The 14,057-nt window shown below is 51.0% G+C and overlaps 1 protein-coding gene and 1 long non-coding RNA gene across 4 annotated transcripts in view; one reads left to right on the forward strand and one right to left on the reverse strand.

Annotated features, from left to right (window-relative positions):
* The window catches only part of C130046K22Rik (RIKEN cDNA C130046K22 gene), a 27,850-nt gene extending 19,773 nt beyond the window's left edge, over nt 1-8,077 (forward strand). The window contains exon 3 of one of the 2 annotated variants that reach the window (NR_102388.1): nt 5,217-8,077. This is a non-coding gene — a long non-coding RNA (RIKEN cDNA C130046K22 gene). The remainder of the gene's footprint in view (nt 1-5,216) is intronic. The other variant, NR_102389.1, reaches the window with a different exon arrangement.
* A 1,788-nt stretch (nt 8,078-9,865) lies between these two features.
* Wnt9b (wingless-type MMTV integration site family, member 9B) overlaps nt 9,866-14,057 on the reverse strand; it is a 47,911-nt gene continuing 43,719 nt past the window's right edge. Inside the window, exon 4 of one of the 2 annotated variants that reach the window (XM_030245931.1) lies at nt 9,866-13,727. In XM_030245931.1, coding sequence (XP_030101791.1) covers nt 13,254-13,727 — 474 coding nt within the window. In that variant the 3' untranslated portion in view covers nt 9,866-13,253. The remainder of the gene's footprint in view (nt 13,728-14,057) is intronic. The other variant, NM_011719.4, reaches the window with a different exon arrangement.

The raw sequence follows: 14,057 nt of genomic DNA on the forward strand, positions 1-14,057 counted from the left end.
TGTATGTGTCTGGCACCATTTGAAGCCATTGTTCTAGCAGATGCAATTTGCATGCTGTAGGTGCTTGTACTCATTTCCGTGTTTTATAAACGACAGAGAAAGCAAGATAGAGGGACCCAACGATAAAGAATGATGATTCGGGTGTCAAGGCTGGCTGCTCACACACAGTCAAAAACAAAGGTCCCTCTTGGGATTCAAGAAAATGCACAGTGTGTGTAAGTGCGTGTGTGTGTGTGTGCACATGCGTGTAGAGACCAGTAGTCAATGTCAATGCCTTTCTTTTCATTTTCTCTCCACCTTATTTCTGACAGTATCTCTCACTGAACTTGGAGCTTATCTGTTTAGCTAAAATTGGCTGGTTGGCCACCTCCCAGCGTCCACCTCTCCCCTCTGCCCAGCACTCTCGGGGTACAGATGTACACACCACCCAGATCTGACCTGGGTAGTGTGGGACAGAACTCAGAACTCAGGTCTTCCTGCTTGCCTAGCATGCATTTTTCTCAGCCCCAAGTAGTGCACTCATTCAGAACCAAGATGGGTTGAAGGAAGGGCTAGATGAAGCCCCTGTCTTGCGTTCTAGAAGGAAAAAAAAAAGATGCCTTTCCTAGCTGCAGCTAAGTATAGCTCCTGGGGTCAGGAACATAGGGGTCAGAGGGCTCAATTAACCTCTTGGAAGACAGAGGTCAGAGGTCTCACTTAGTCTTTTAGGGATCAGAATTCCATTTAACCACCAGGATCTAGAGGCCATGGTTACTAATAGCCGGCTGATGTCTACAAGGCTAGAAAGGAATTCTGAGTTAAGACTACATTCACTTGATTCCAAGAAGAAAGGGGGTGCTCATGTCCATCAGCCCTTCCTGCTGCACAAAGGTGGTCACAGCCTAGAAGCTGTGATCCGAGTGGGGAAGGACCCTGCTCAGTAAGGAGCAACACTCTCACCCCCACACTGTGGATGCCAACACCTCCTGACCAACAGGCTGGCTTCTGGCTGCCGTCAAAGCTGAGGGGCTCTTAGCCCGGGACCCTAGTTACGTCTTTCTCTGTTTCTGCTGTGGGGTCCACTCCACAAGGGATCTGTTGAGGAGCCGGGAACACCAAAGCCTGACATTGTGGCCTCACACTGATCCCTTCACTTGGCATAGGCCTCAGTTTCCTTATCTATAAAGTGGGGTGGTGGCTGTAGTTTGGTGCCCCTGGTAAGTGATTGAAAGGTCTCAGAACCTGTCCGTGGAAAGCATTTTTGCCCAGCAGCACCAGGGTCTTTCCTGTACTCTGAAATTGATTTTCATGGCTACTTGTCAGGCCTGCAGCAGGGTGGTCCTGCCCCTTCCGACAAGGGGAGCCTTTTCACTCGATGAACAATCATGTGACTGAGGGTTTGGTTCCATGCTGGATGGAACACTGTTTTTAGAAGGACCAGGAGCTCCCATGACCAGGACATCCTGAACTCCTGTCTGCCTTCCTATGCCAAGGGGTACATGTATGGAAACTGCCCATGCTACACGGTGATGCACACACACCAGGAATCTGTCCATGGAATTAACAGCCACGTTTGGGCCCCTCCCAGCTTGCCCCAGCCATTGCCAATGACAGAAGCCATAACTAGGGATATTAATTGCACTGGCCACTATACATGAAGGGCATCCTTTGTGCCAGACACTTTGTAGAAACACAGTTTATTCCCCTAGTGACCCCGCCCAGTTGGTTTTATCATCTTCCACTTTCTCCCTCCGATTCCTCCCCACCCCCACAGCTCCCTACCTAGCCAAACCTTCCCACAGCTTCAGGCAGTGACTGGGTCCTTGATCCTCTGAGAACCTATTTTGACTTCCTAAGGCCCGCTCTGCACACCACTTTCCCTCCAGGGTTCCCATAGCCCCCTTTCTTCCCTTTGTTAAAATTCACTATATATGTCAGTAATCCCAGAACTCAGGAGGCTGGAGCAGAGAGATCGTGAATTCAAGGATGAAATGAAAAAAAAAAAAAAAACTCATCAGCCTTTTTTTAAAAATTACTTTATTTTATAGTATGTACTCTATTCGTATGGTTTGTGATTTCAGCGAAATGACAGGGGACCCCGTGGAAGCTGAGGTTCTGCCAGCCTCCTCCCCAGCCAGAGTTCTGTGGCCCCAGGTGCCAGGCTGTCATTTTGATTACACCGGTTAGTCTTGATTTGTTTATCTGTCTCAGTTCCTCAAGAGAAGGAATTGAGCTTGTCCCATTGACTGCTTCATCCCTCATACCCAGCACATAATAAGCACACCACATATGCCATCTGTTCATCTGTTTATTCATCCACCCATCTGATAGACTCATAGAGGGAGAGACTGAGGCTGGGGGGATCATAGGACACCCCTGCTGCCATCCTCAGATATAAAGAAGATTCAAAGCCGGCCTGGGCTACACGACGCGTTTTTTGGTTTGTTTGGTTTTTTTGTTTGTTTGGTTGGTTGGTTTTTAATGAATGAGGCTATGAGAAAGTAACTTACCTGCTTCACTCTAACTCCCAAGTCTACGCTCCCTGGGGAGTGTTTATCTGACTACAAAACCTATCCCAGCTAGGTGTGGTGGCGCACACCTTTAGTCCCTGTGCTTAGGAGGCAGAGACAGGCAGATCCCTGAGTTCAAAGGCAGCCCGATCTACTGAGTGAGTTCCAAGGCAGTCAAGGCTATACAGAGAAACCTTGTCTCAAACAAACAAACAACAACAAGAACAACGAAAACAAAAATCCTGCTGGGCGGTGGTGGCGTATGCCTTTAATCCCAGCACTTGAGAGGCAGAGGCAGGAGGAGTTCGAGGCCAGCCTCTTCTACAGAGTGAGTTCCAGGATAGCCAGGGCTACACAGAGAAACCCTGTCTTAAAAAAACAAAAACAAAAACCAAAACCCTGCCCCATCCTCTGGAACATTTGGTCATCCCCTGTGAACTAGACTCTGATTTCACTCTTTAAGTGTGACTTTTAAATTGGGAACGTCCACAGTACCCTTCATTAATTACTATAATGTGAAGAGTCACATGTCAAGAGATAGACTATTACATCACCAAAGGCCTCTGGGACTGCCTTATCCACATCACATTTCAAAGGTGCCACAACATAGTACTAAGGATGCCGTAGCTGCAGCCAGGCCCACCCCAGTGTGGGCATTCCAGGCTCAAGCTTTGGCCTGGCCTTGCTCCTGGTGCTGGAAAGGGAAGCAAGAGGGAGCAAAGGGGAGGAAAGGGGAAAGGGACAAGGAGAGGGAACGTGGGCAGTGAGGAGCCAGCATGTCAGGTGGGAACAGGATGCCTGGTTTGCCTGGATGCTGCTAAGAGTTAGTGTGGATAGAAAGACAGTATGGAGAAGATTCACACGAGTGCATGCATATGTTTGCCCTTTTAGTTATTCACCTTTTAAAACAGAGAATGCCAATATGGAGAGACAATTGCTAACTGAGACATGTGCAAAAATGCTAAGAAATTAGAAGAGAGAGGGAGAGGGAGAGGGAGAAGGAGAGGGAGAGGGAGAGGGAGAGGGAGAGAGAGAGAGAGAGAGAGAGAGAGAGAGAGAGAGAGAGAGAGAGAACGAGTGATGGAAAAGATAGACAGAGACAGGAGCATTCCTGAGCTCACTGGCCAGTCACTTCAGCAGAAGCAAAGAGACCCAGGCACAGTAAGAGACGCTGCCTCAAAAAATGAGGTTTGGGCCTCCACATGCAAGTGGATGCTTGTGCATGCTCATCCACACGTGTGCCTCTCTCATTCACACACATGAAAATGGGAAAATAAGATGGAGGGCAACTGAGGAAGACATGATGTTGACCTCTGACCCTCACATGCATGGGTACATGCTCACATTTTCATAAAACATTACACACGTACACATGTACAAAAATTTATCATTATTTTAAAATGATTGTAAAGGGCAATATTTTAAAATATTAGAAATGTGGTGCAGAGATGGTGCCGGTCATGGAAGTAGGTACATTTCACTGGAGATGCTTAAACCAAGAGCAGAACCAAAGACAGAAGCAGTTGCTCTCTAGGGCGCCTCTAGTGGCCATTTGTTGCCATCACTGGTTTGAACCCTAGCCTTGTCACACAATATTGCTGTGTGACCTCAGGGGAGTGATCATGCCCAGCTTTTTCAGCTGTGGTAGGGATGATTCCAACTTGGAAGATTACCATAACCTGCAAACACAATAATGTACCAGCGGGGCACCTTGCAAGGCGCTTGGCAGCTGCACAGAGCATGCTCAAGGTCACGTCTTGTTGCTACTGTCAGCCGTAGCCACAGCAGCAGCTTCACCAATAGCTTCACCCGAAGACTAGACAGGCCCCTAGTCTTCCAGCTGGAGAAGAGCCGAGGCCGTTCGCCAGCGTCCCCCATCCCCGGCCCCCCAGCCCTTGGAGAAACATGAGAAGCCGTGCTTGAGGATCTTATGTATGTCCCCCCCCTTAATCCTTCCTGAACTTGGGGTGGGGGTGGGGTGGGGGCGGCACCACTACCACACCTGCCCGGCTCTGACAGTCCCGCCTCTGGGCAGAGAAAGCAATTTCAGAAATGACATGTTGCCAACAAGCAGAAATCAGTTTGTGAATTAAAATGTGTCGGCGTCAGGTGACCTCGGGCTCAGAGGGCTGGCTGAATGAAGACAGCTGGGATTAGAGGCTGTCAGCCATGGGAGGGGCTGCCGAGGAAGGGTGCTGAGACCCGGGGCTACCGTTACTCTCCAGAGCCCTTGGCTGCCCTGGACTTGTTCAGACAGCAAGGCAGGAATCCGGACACTGGGCCAGGTCTGCCATGCATCTGACTAGCCCCTCTTTCTCAACTAGCCACTCTTTAAGGTGAAGGCTAGTGGGGGTGGGGGCGGCATGGGTCTGGCTTGGTTCCCTAGTGCCAGCTCCAGTATAAACACACTAATGGGCCTGAGAGAACTGGGGAGGAGCATGGGTTCCACAGCCCCGGGGGCATTTAGGAGGGGTGAGTGAGGAGGAAAGAGACAGAAGGCAGCCAGCTTGCACTCTGCAGGTATGCAAGCAGAGAAAAGAGCCCTGCAAGGGTGGAGGAAGGTGCTAGCAACTGCCTTGAGTGTTCGCAGCTCCCTGATGCTCTTTCTGGTGCTCCAGGTCCTGGCTCGGCCATCTCTGCATTCCTAAGGCAGAGAGAAGCCTCAGCCCTATTCTTCATTGCGGGACCTTGCAAAGGCATGGAAAATTTCTAAAATTCTAAATTCAGTCTCTTAACAGGCGTGTCCGATCTGATGGCTGCATACACCCCTAAATGACTATCAGTATTTCCCCCAGCTGGCGATGAAGCACGTGGGGAGATTGCTCTGTGCATCTTCAGGATGCTGAGAAGTAAAGAAGTTGACTTTGGGGGCATCTCAGTAGCTTAAGGATTTAAGGTCACCATGGTGATGGGCACCAGCCTGAAGTCTCTCGAGTGGGACACAAGCTGATGGAGAGCGAGCCTGGCTCCTGGGTTCAGGGAGCTGTGTCCTTGGCACAGCATCCCAGAAGTTCTCCCTATCTACTGCACCTGCTACTGAAATCCCTTTGGGAATTCTCCTTGCCCCGTCCAGGACAAAGTCATCTAAGAAACTGGGAAGATTCCAGAGGAACGGGCTCAACTTCAGGCATGAGAAAGGACCAAATCTTGGCCCTGACAACTCGGTCAACCAGTACTTCAGCCTCCCTGAACCTCGGTTTTCTAAATCCGTAAAATGGGAGGGGTAGTTTGTTTTGTTTTGTTTTGTTTTTCTTTTGCCCCACGGGGTGACTGTGGCGTTGAAGAAGAATGTCACACTAGAAGGGGAGAATGGAAAGCCCTTCCTTCATTATAAAAGGTCAGCTAAGGGCTGGGGAGGTGGCTCTGTCAGCCAAGTGCTTACCATGCAAACATGATGACCTGAGTTCAATCCCCAGAGCCCACACTTAACCTCTCAGGAGCAGCGTGTCTTGTCTTCCTGGCACTGGAAGATCCCTGTGACTTGGTGACTAGCCAGCCTGGCCTACTTGGTGAGACCATCTCAAGCAACAACGTGAATGAATGGCTCCTGAAGAATGACATTTGAGGTTGTCCCCTGGCCTAAATGCATATGCATGTGCACGCTTGTGCACACTGGGTAAAAATGTCATTAGGGCTGGCAACGTGGCTCGGTGGGTAACGGCACTTCCTGTCAAATCCGATGGCCTGAGTTTGAACCCTGAGATCCACCTGACAGAGGGAGAGACTCATCTCCTGCAAATGATCTCCCTGGCCTCCACATATATCCACCCCACTACACACATACAAATAAATAATTTTTTTTGAGACAGGGTTTCTCTGATAGCCCGGGTTATCCTGGAACTGGCTTTATAGACCAGGCTGGCTTTGAACTCAGAGATCTGCCTACCCTGCCTCTGCCTACCTAGTGGCAGGATTAAAGGCATGTACCACCACCAGGCTAATAAATGTAATTTTAATAATTGATTTTTTTATTTATGTGTATGTGTGCCTGCTTATCTGTATATGCACCATATGCTGCAAGTACCCTCAGAGGCCAGAAGATAGGCTGGATCCCTGGAGCTGGAGTTACAGGCTGTTGTGAACGTCCCTATGTGAGTACTGGGAACTGGGAGCCAAAGTTAGGTCCTCTGTAAAAAGCAAGTGCTCATAACCACTGAGCTCTCTCTCTCTCCCTCTCTCTCTCTCTCTGTGTGTGTGTGTTCACAATAATGTAATTTTTGAAAAATGTTACCAGACATCCCAAGAGTCCCACAGTCTTGAGCCACCTCCTCTCAGAAGAATTGTGAACTTCAAAGGGAAAATGGTAGCTTCTTACTGGGGAGCTCTGGCAGAAGCCACACAGTGAAGAGTGGAGCATCACCAGCCATGAGCAGCGCATCTGCTGGCAGCTCCTGACAGCGTGGACGGGGACAGGCACACACCACCCACGAAGCGTGGTGGAGGAAGTAAGCCTGCACCATGGGTTAGGCGACAATCACACCTCAGCTGGGAGATGGAGACAAGCAAGCAGCTTTAGTGTTGGTACGTAGGAGGAGGAATGATCAGGGTCACCAGGGGCAAGCAGGCAGGGAGTGCACTCTAGAGGACAAGGCTGTGGAAACCCTACACAGAGTAGAGTGCCCGAGTCTTGAGTGTATGCGGGAACAGGAAAGCTGTGCTATAAGTGACACTCGAGGTCCATCTGAAGAAGTGTGAGAACAGATGGCGTCCTAGATGGTATCACAGCTCTCAGATGTGAAGCTGGTCCTGGGCCAGCTGGGAATATTGGAGTATCTTGGTGACTGCAAATTTACAAATAAGTTGACAAAATAAGCACACACATTCACACACACACACACACACACACACACTCACGCAAACACACTCACGCACACAAGTGCAGGAAAGGATGTTCATCTGTATATTTATTTATTTTGGTGTGTTTGTGTGAGGGGGTGTATCTTAGGGTTTCTATTCCTGCACAAACATCATAACCAAGAAGCAGGCTGGGGAGGGAAGGGTTTATTCAGCTTACACTTCCACATTGCTGTTCATCACCAAAGGAAGTCAGGACTGGAACTCAAGCAGATCAGGAAGCAGGAGCTGATACAGAGGCCATGGAGGGATGTTACTTACTGCTTTGCTTTGGGGATTACAGTTAAGTGATTGGATAAATCTCAGAAGAAACTTTGAACTTTGGACTTTTAACATTGTTGAGACTGCTATTGACTATGGGGACTTTTGAAGTTGGACTAAATGTATTTTTGCATTGTGTTATATTTAGGTATGGCCCCCATAGACTCATATGTTTGGGCAAGCCTATGGGGGCCAGGGAGTGGAATGTGATGGTTTGTATATGCTCAGCCCAGGGAGTGGCATTATTAGAAGGTGTGGCCTTGTTGGGGTATGTGTGTCACTATGGGTGTGGGCTTTAAGACCCTCATCCTAGCTGCCTGGAAGCCAGTCTTCTAGTAGCCTTCAGATGAAGATGTAGAACTCTCAGCTCTGCTGCACCACACCTGCCTGGATGCTGCCATGCTCCCGTCTTGATGATAATGAACTGAACCTCTGAACCTGTAAGCCAGCTCTAATTAAATGTTGTCCTTTATAAGACTTGCATTGGTCATGGTGTCTGTTCACAGCAGTAAAACCCTAAGACAGGAGGCATGTGCACATATGAGTGAAGGGACCAGAGCGGGACATTGGGTGTCTTCCTCTATCACTTGTTGTCTTAAGACAGGGTCTCTCCCTGAACTAGAATCACCATTTCAGCTAAGCTAGTTGGACAGAGAACCCCAGGATCTACCTATCTCCACCCCTCCCCCAATACTGGGGTTTTAGATACATGGCACTATGTCCAGCTTTTAAGTGGGTACTAGGGATTAGAATTCAGGTCTTCATTCTTGCACAGCACATGCTCTTACTCACTGAGCCATCTCCTCCACCAAGACTAAGAGTTCTGTTTTGGTTTTTAAAGGGAGGATGTCCTGGGTAGGAATTCCTCTAGTGATTTCACTCAACAAGCCCTGGTCTCCTAGTTCCGTAGAAAGAATGGCGGCTTTGGATTCAAAGGTCTGAAAATGGAGAGCCCCCAGGGCCTGGTTTGGACTCTGAAGTAGGAGCAGGAAAGTCTCAAGTCGGGTGAGGAGGCAGAAGGCAACATGGGGCAGAAAGGGCAAAGAAGACAATGAAAGTTGAGTCACCTTGGCAGAAGGAACAGTTAACCACTCCAGCCTCATTTCTCCTGGCTGTGAAGAGGGATGAAGCCATGTACCAGGTGGGGCTCAAGCGAAACAGATGATAAAGCCCTGGACAAACTAAAGCCTGCTTACTGTGTGTGGAGCCTTCTGTCGCTAGCTCAGAACCAGCTGGAGTCCATGCCCAAGAGCACAGGGCCTCAAACATGTTAGGATGGGGATACAGGGAGAAACATGGCTACCCTCAGGACTGCCTCCCTCCCTGAGAACCCTAGGGGGCCTGAAGACCTGGGACAGGGCACAGGGTGTGTCTGAGCTCAGAGATAAGAACTCTCTGCCCCCACTCCCTGCTTCTACCTCCCTTGTTCCAGACCCCCAGGATGCAATGGGACTCTGGAGCTAAACCATAAGGGGCCCCATCCATTATTGCATCTCTGTTCTTTTTGTTTTTCATTTCAGGTCCCAGATTCCTGAAGGCTACCGCTTTGTTTTCGACTACTTGCATTCTCCCCATGTGGCAGGCCGCAGAGTGGGGGCCTCTGCTCATATGTTTGGCCTGGTCTGATTTGATGGACAGCCTGGGTTGGATAACCACTTTACACTAGGCCTCATTTACCCAGAATTCATAGCAAGGGGTGCATTCCTGCCCTACTTACCCAAGAGGAGATGTGGAGATGAGAGGAGGGAAGGACCCCTGTTTTCAGTCTGGCTCTGCTGCCTGCTGGTGGCCCTGAGGAGCCTTCCCACCTCACGACCTTTACTCCTTAGCCGGGTCAGGTGGCAGCCTCTACTGGGCAAAAATATTGCCACAAGCCAAGGCAAGAGAGGACAAATAAGACTGGGAGATGGCCCCGTCAGGAAAGTAGTTATCGTGCACATACAGGACCTGAGTTCAATCCCCTGAAACCACGGTGTAGTAATGGTACACACTGGGAATTCCCGCATGGAGAGGCCAGCAAGCCTGGCCTACTTGCTGATCCCAGGCCAGTGAAAGACCGTGTCTCAAACAAAACAAAACAAAACAAAACAAGGGGCATCTTCTAAAACCTCCACGTGCACACACACCCACAGCCACGTACACGTGCACACACACCCACAGCCACATACACGTGTGCACACACACCCACAGCCACGTACACATGTGCACACACATGAACACACACATTACCCAAACAACAGCAATGAAAACGGAAGCACAAATAACCAGTGCATAGTTTATTGGTTTGTTGGCTTTCTCCTCGCCGGCATATAAGTCCCCTGAGGCTGGGACTTGCTCTTAAGTACTTCTGCGCCCTAGCACCCAGAGTATCCCCTGGCATTATCAGACACTCCCTAAATAATCAACGGGAGGGGGGATGGGTATTCCAGCACTGAACAATGAGCTCCGCTGGGGTTCTCCTCAGTGCTCAGACAGGAAGCATGGACGTTCATGGGTGTTGAGAGAGGAAGCTTTGGCTAGAAAGACAGCCACGGTGTGGTAATCTGTCTGCCAGACAAACAGAGGGTGGCAGAATGGCTGGCTTTCTCTAAGACCAGGGGACAGGTTCTCCATGCTCACGAAAGCCACACGGGAGCTTGTGTGACTTAAGGAAGGGCCGGGGGACACTGGGCCAATTGGGGATCCCCACGCACTCTGTTTGGTGTCGCTCCTGATGCAGGCAGCCAGGTCAGGATGCAGGTCCCATTTGCCAGTGAACTGATTTTCAAAGAGAAACTTAGAAATCCAGTGGGGAAAAAGTCACTTTGAAAAGACAAAAAACAAAAGCGAAGAAACACAAATTATCCACGAGCTGTGAGGGGCTGGAGACCATAGCCTAGTCGTGGAGGTCAATGAGGGCTGCAGGACACCCTCCCTAAGAGTGACATCCACGGAGCCCTTGTCTCTCCAGGCTTCTCAGGAAGTCCCCGTCTTTGGGGACATGAGACTCAGCTTGCTGGAGAAACTAGCATGCCATCCATGGGGGAAGACCAGCGTTCCACGCAGCATGCACTCTTCCTCAACCTCTGGGTTCAGAGAGTGACTGGCTTTGACCAACCTGCCTCCGTCTCTGGGCCTGGAACGTGGTAACAGTGGCATGACCTCATAGGGAACCGGGGGTAACCGAGGGAGAGAGAAGAGAGGAGTGTTTCTGAAGATGGAAAGTGCTTTACAAATCCAGAGCTGCTCACCCTTTTTGTCCTTTATGAGCAAAACCCTTGGGCCAGAGCAGAAAGGCCTCTGGGGCCAGAGGCAGAGAATCCACAGACTTCACAAGGAAGGCCCTGCTTGGTGTCACGGGGTTTATCTCAGGAGGTACATGTGCTTCCCGAGCTCCAAGACAGTGAGACACAGGAGCTGTGACCTCTCAGCTATGCGCATCCAGCTCTGCGAGGCCCCAGACAGACCCAGCCATGTTTCCTCAGAGGCTTCTGGGTAAACACACAACCCCCCATATGGTGCCCAGGAAATAGAGAAGATATATAAATAACATAAATACTTTCCCATATATCTTAACTATATAAATTAATTTTTTTTGAAAATTACATGTATGAGGTAGGCAGAAATACCCTGTGAATATCTTCCTTAAAGTTCCAGTGTGGGGGAAGGGGGGACCCAGCATGGCTATGGTGGGATTTTAGGGGGAACGGGGCCTTGGAGAAAGAATGGAGAAGGGAGGGAGAGGACCTGACTGAGGGTGCCTTAAGGCACCAGTCTTAATGGTTGGTCAGCCTCAGCCTCAACTTCAAGTTCATCTTTAACCCTCCTCCACCCCTGGCCCTCCTGGCCATAGAGTCAGGGTACAGGTGATTTGGCTGTAGGTCCAGGTGTTCTAGTCCCCAAGTTTTGCCAGGCTCCATTCTTGCCTTGTACCCTCGAGCCAGAGCAGGATTAGGGTCATAGAGAAGGATGCCTTGGGTTGCCAAGGAACACATCTGTCTTCATCAGGGAAGTAGAAAGCAGCTCCCAATCTGTTTACCCCTCCTGCCAAGCTGCGGGTGGGTGGCAAAGTCGTCCCAGAGAAGGGTCTCAGGTCACGGTGGCTCCGCCTCGGGGCTTTCCACCATCAAAGATCTTCCCAGCATGCTGCCCGGAGGCACTGAAGAAAGGGTAGCCCCTTCTGCCCCACGGACCTCTCCGCCACAGTGTCTCTTTCCTGGAGCTGGCAGGGCCAGTAGTGCTGAGTACCGGCTGATTCCGAAGCTTCCTGCTCCCTTAGAGAGACAGTAACCCCAACAGATTTCAGGGTGGAAGGAAGCTCACAGGAGGGTGCAGCACAGCCAGCCACATGGCCAAAGGCTTCCCAAAGGAGGTCACTTCCTCCTGGTTGGCCTTGGGCCCTGCCCTGGAGTAGCTCACAGCCTCCAGAAGTGACCCCAGTGAGGTCTTTGCCCTGGGCTGGAGAGACGCCGCACTGCTCCTTGGGATGTCTGTGCCTGGCTAGGCTGAGTGTGTGCACGTGTGAGCCTGTACCTGTACACTACTTCCTCTCCTCTCACAGAGGGCCTTGATGGGGGCATTAAAAATGACCAAAGGATTCACCAGCAGTCATTTTGTTCCTCTGGTGGGAGCCCAAGTGACAGGTCGTTAGTAAATGAGTAAGACCATTGAGGAGGCAGACTTGGCAAAGACTTAGCAATGGCAAAAAAGCCTGCACAAGCATCTTTGAGAGCAGGGGGTGGAAGCAGACGTGTGGCCCATGAGTCACTCGTTCTTATGTATCACTAACATGGATGGGGGCCCCTCGGTTCTTGGGGGTCCCTGGTCACAGGAATTGGTAGGACACACTCCAGAGTGGTATCTCAATACAGAGCCTGTCATATCTCTTCCAGGCATTTGGACCCTGCCTCTCTCCACCTCTGGGCTGTGATTAAAGGTTCCTTGGACCAAAGGAAAGAGAAAGGGTCACTGTCTCCCCGCTCAACCCTAGTTATGTTTATCTGAGTCTCACCGAGGAGACTGGCTCCTGCACCCTTCTTATACATATTAGGGGTCTCGTTGAGCAGAGCTCAATGGCTTTGGGGGACAGGGGATCTCAAGACAAGGAGACAAGGTGGCAGCCCTGAGTGCCAGGACGTAAGACTTCAGGGCATGGGCTCTGCGACTCAATCCACCCAAGCCTAAAGTGCTTCCCTTGCTCCTAATAAACATTTCGAAGTCTCCAGTGCACGAAGCCACAAGAGCAGGGTAGGCATGCAGCACCCAGAGCGCTCTGCTATTAGAGTGGGACCACAAGAGATCGGCCACGCCCAGATGGATGCCCTGACCCCACACTCCAGCTGGCTCCGCCTCCCTCTTCCCCATCCTCCCAGTTTTTGGCCTTGAGATAGGAGGATGTTTCTCTCTTCCCGCACAGCATCATTCCTGCCCTACCCTGGTCCTCAAAGATTCCCCTTCTCAGTCTGTTCTCCGGCCCCAAGTCCTCCAGCAGGTTGGTGATCCTGGGACTAGGAGGCAGGGCTTTCTTTCTCTTTGCTGAGTGTCGGGGAAGGCAGAAGGGCTGGCCAACCATCTGTTGGGGAAGAGAGATGAGTCGCACACTCTTGTGCACGGCAGGTGCGTCGACAGGTGCGCGCTTGCGCGCTGTTCCGCGGGATTCGCTGTGGAGGCCTAGCGCTTGCAGGTATACACGAGCTCCTGCTGTGCACACTGCTGGCACTCCACGTAGCAGCACCACTGCACCTGACAGTGGCAGGAGAAAACCACCATGCGGCTCTGGGTGTCGTAGCCTCGCCCACAGCATAGGCTGCTGCAACTGGAGTCTCGAGAACACACCCTGCCTGCCGTGCCCGGAGAGTACTTGCTGGGCCGGCAGAAGCTGGGAGAATCTTCCATGTAGACCAGGTCCCCGGGACGAGGGGCTAGGCCCTTGGCGGGACCACCTGGCTTAGCGGGGGCCCATAGCTCCAGACGACCCAAGGCCTCGTTGGTGGCACTGGACACCTTGACAGCCGTGTCATAGCGTAGCTTCAGCACCTGGCCGGTCTCGCGAAACGGGGAGAGCTGCTTCCAACAGGTACGAACAGCACAGGAGCCTGACACACCATGGCACTTGCAGGTTGTTCTCAGGCCGCTCTTCACAGCCTGCAGGGAGAGCCAGAGTAGGGGTCTGTCAGTGGGTCTAAGCAAGCCGGGTTTGCTGTGACAGTTCTGCCAAGGAGTGTCAACAGAATAAAGAGGCAGGAAGACCCACGTGAAGGTGACAGCGCCAGGGTCACAATGACCCGGGATCCTCAAAGTATCTTTGTGTAAAGTTGGAAAAATTTTCCCTTCCTCTAAGCAGTGCACACCTAGGCAAGGGTAGTGTGGGCCCTATCTCAACCAACAACAGCTCTTCCCCTTGGCCCAGAGTTCTTCTGGAGTGTTCAGCCTGCACAACTGAACACGGCAGCCTGATTTCCTAAAAGAATTGGA

The sequence above is a fragment of the Mus musculus genome, chromosome 11, assembly GCF_000001635.26.
Source record: "Mus musculus strain C57BL/6J chromosome 11, GRCm38.p6 C57BL/6J".
In the NCBI taxonomy this organism is placed as follows: domain Eukaryota; kingdom Metazoa; phylum Chordata; class Mammalia; order Rodentia; family Muridae; genus Mus; species Mus musculus.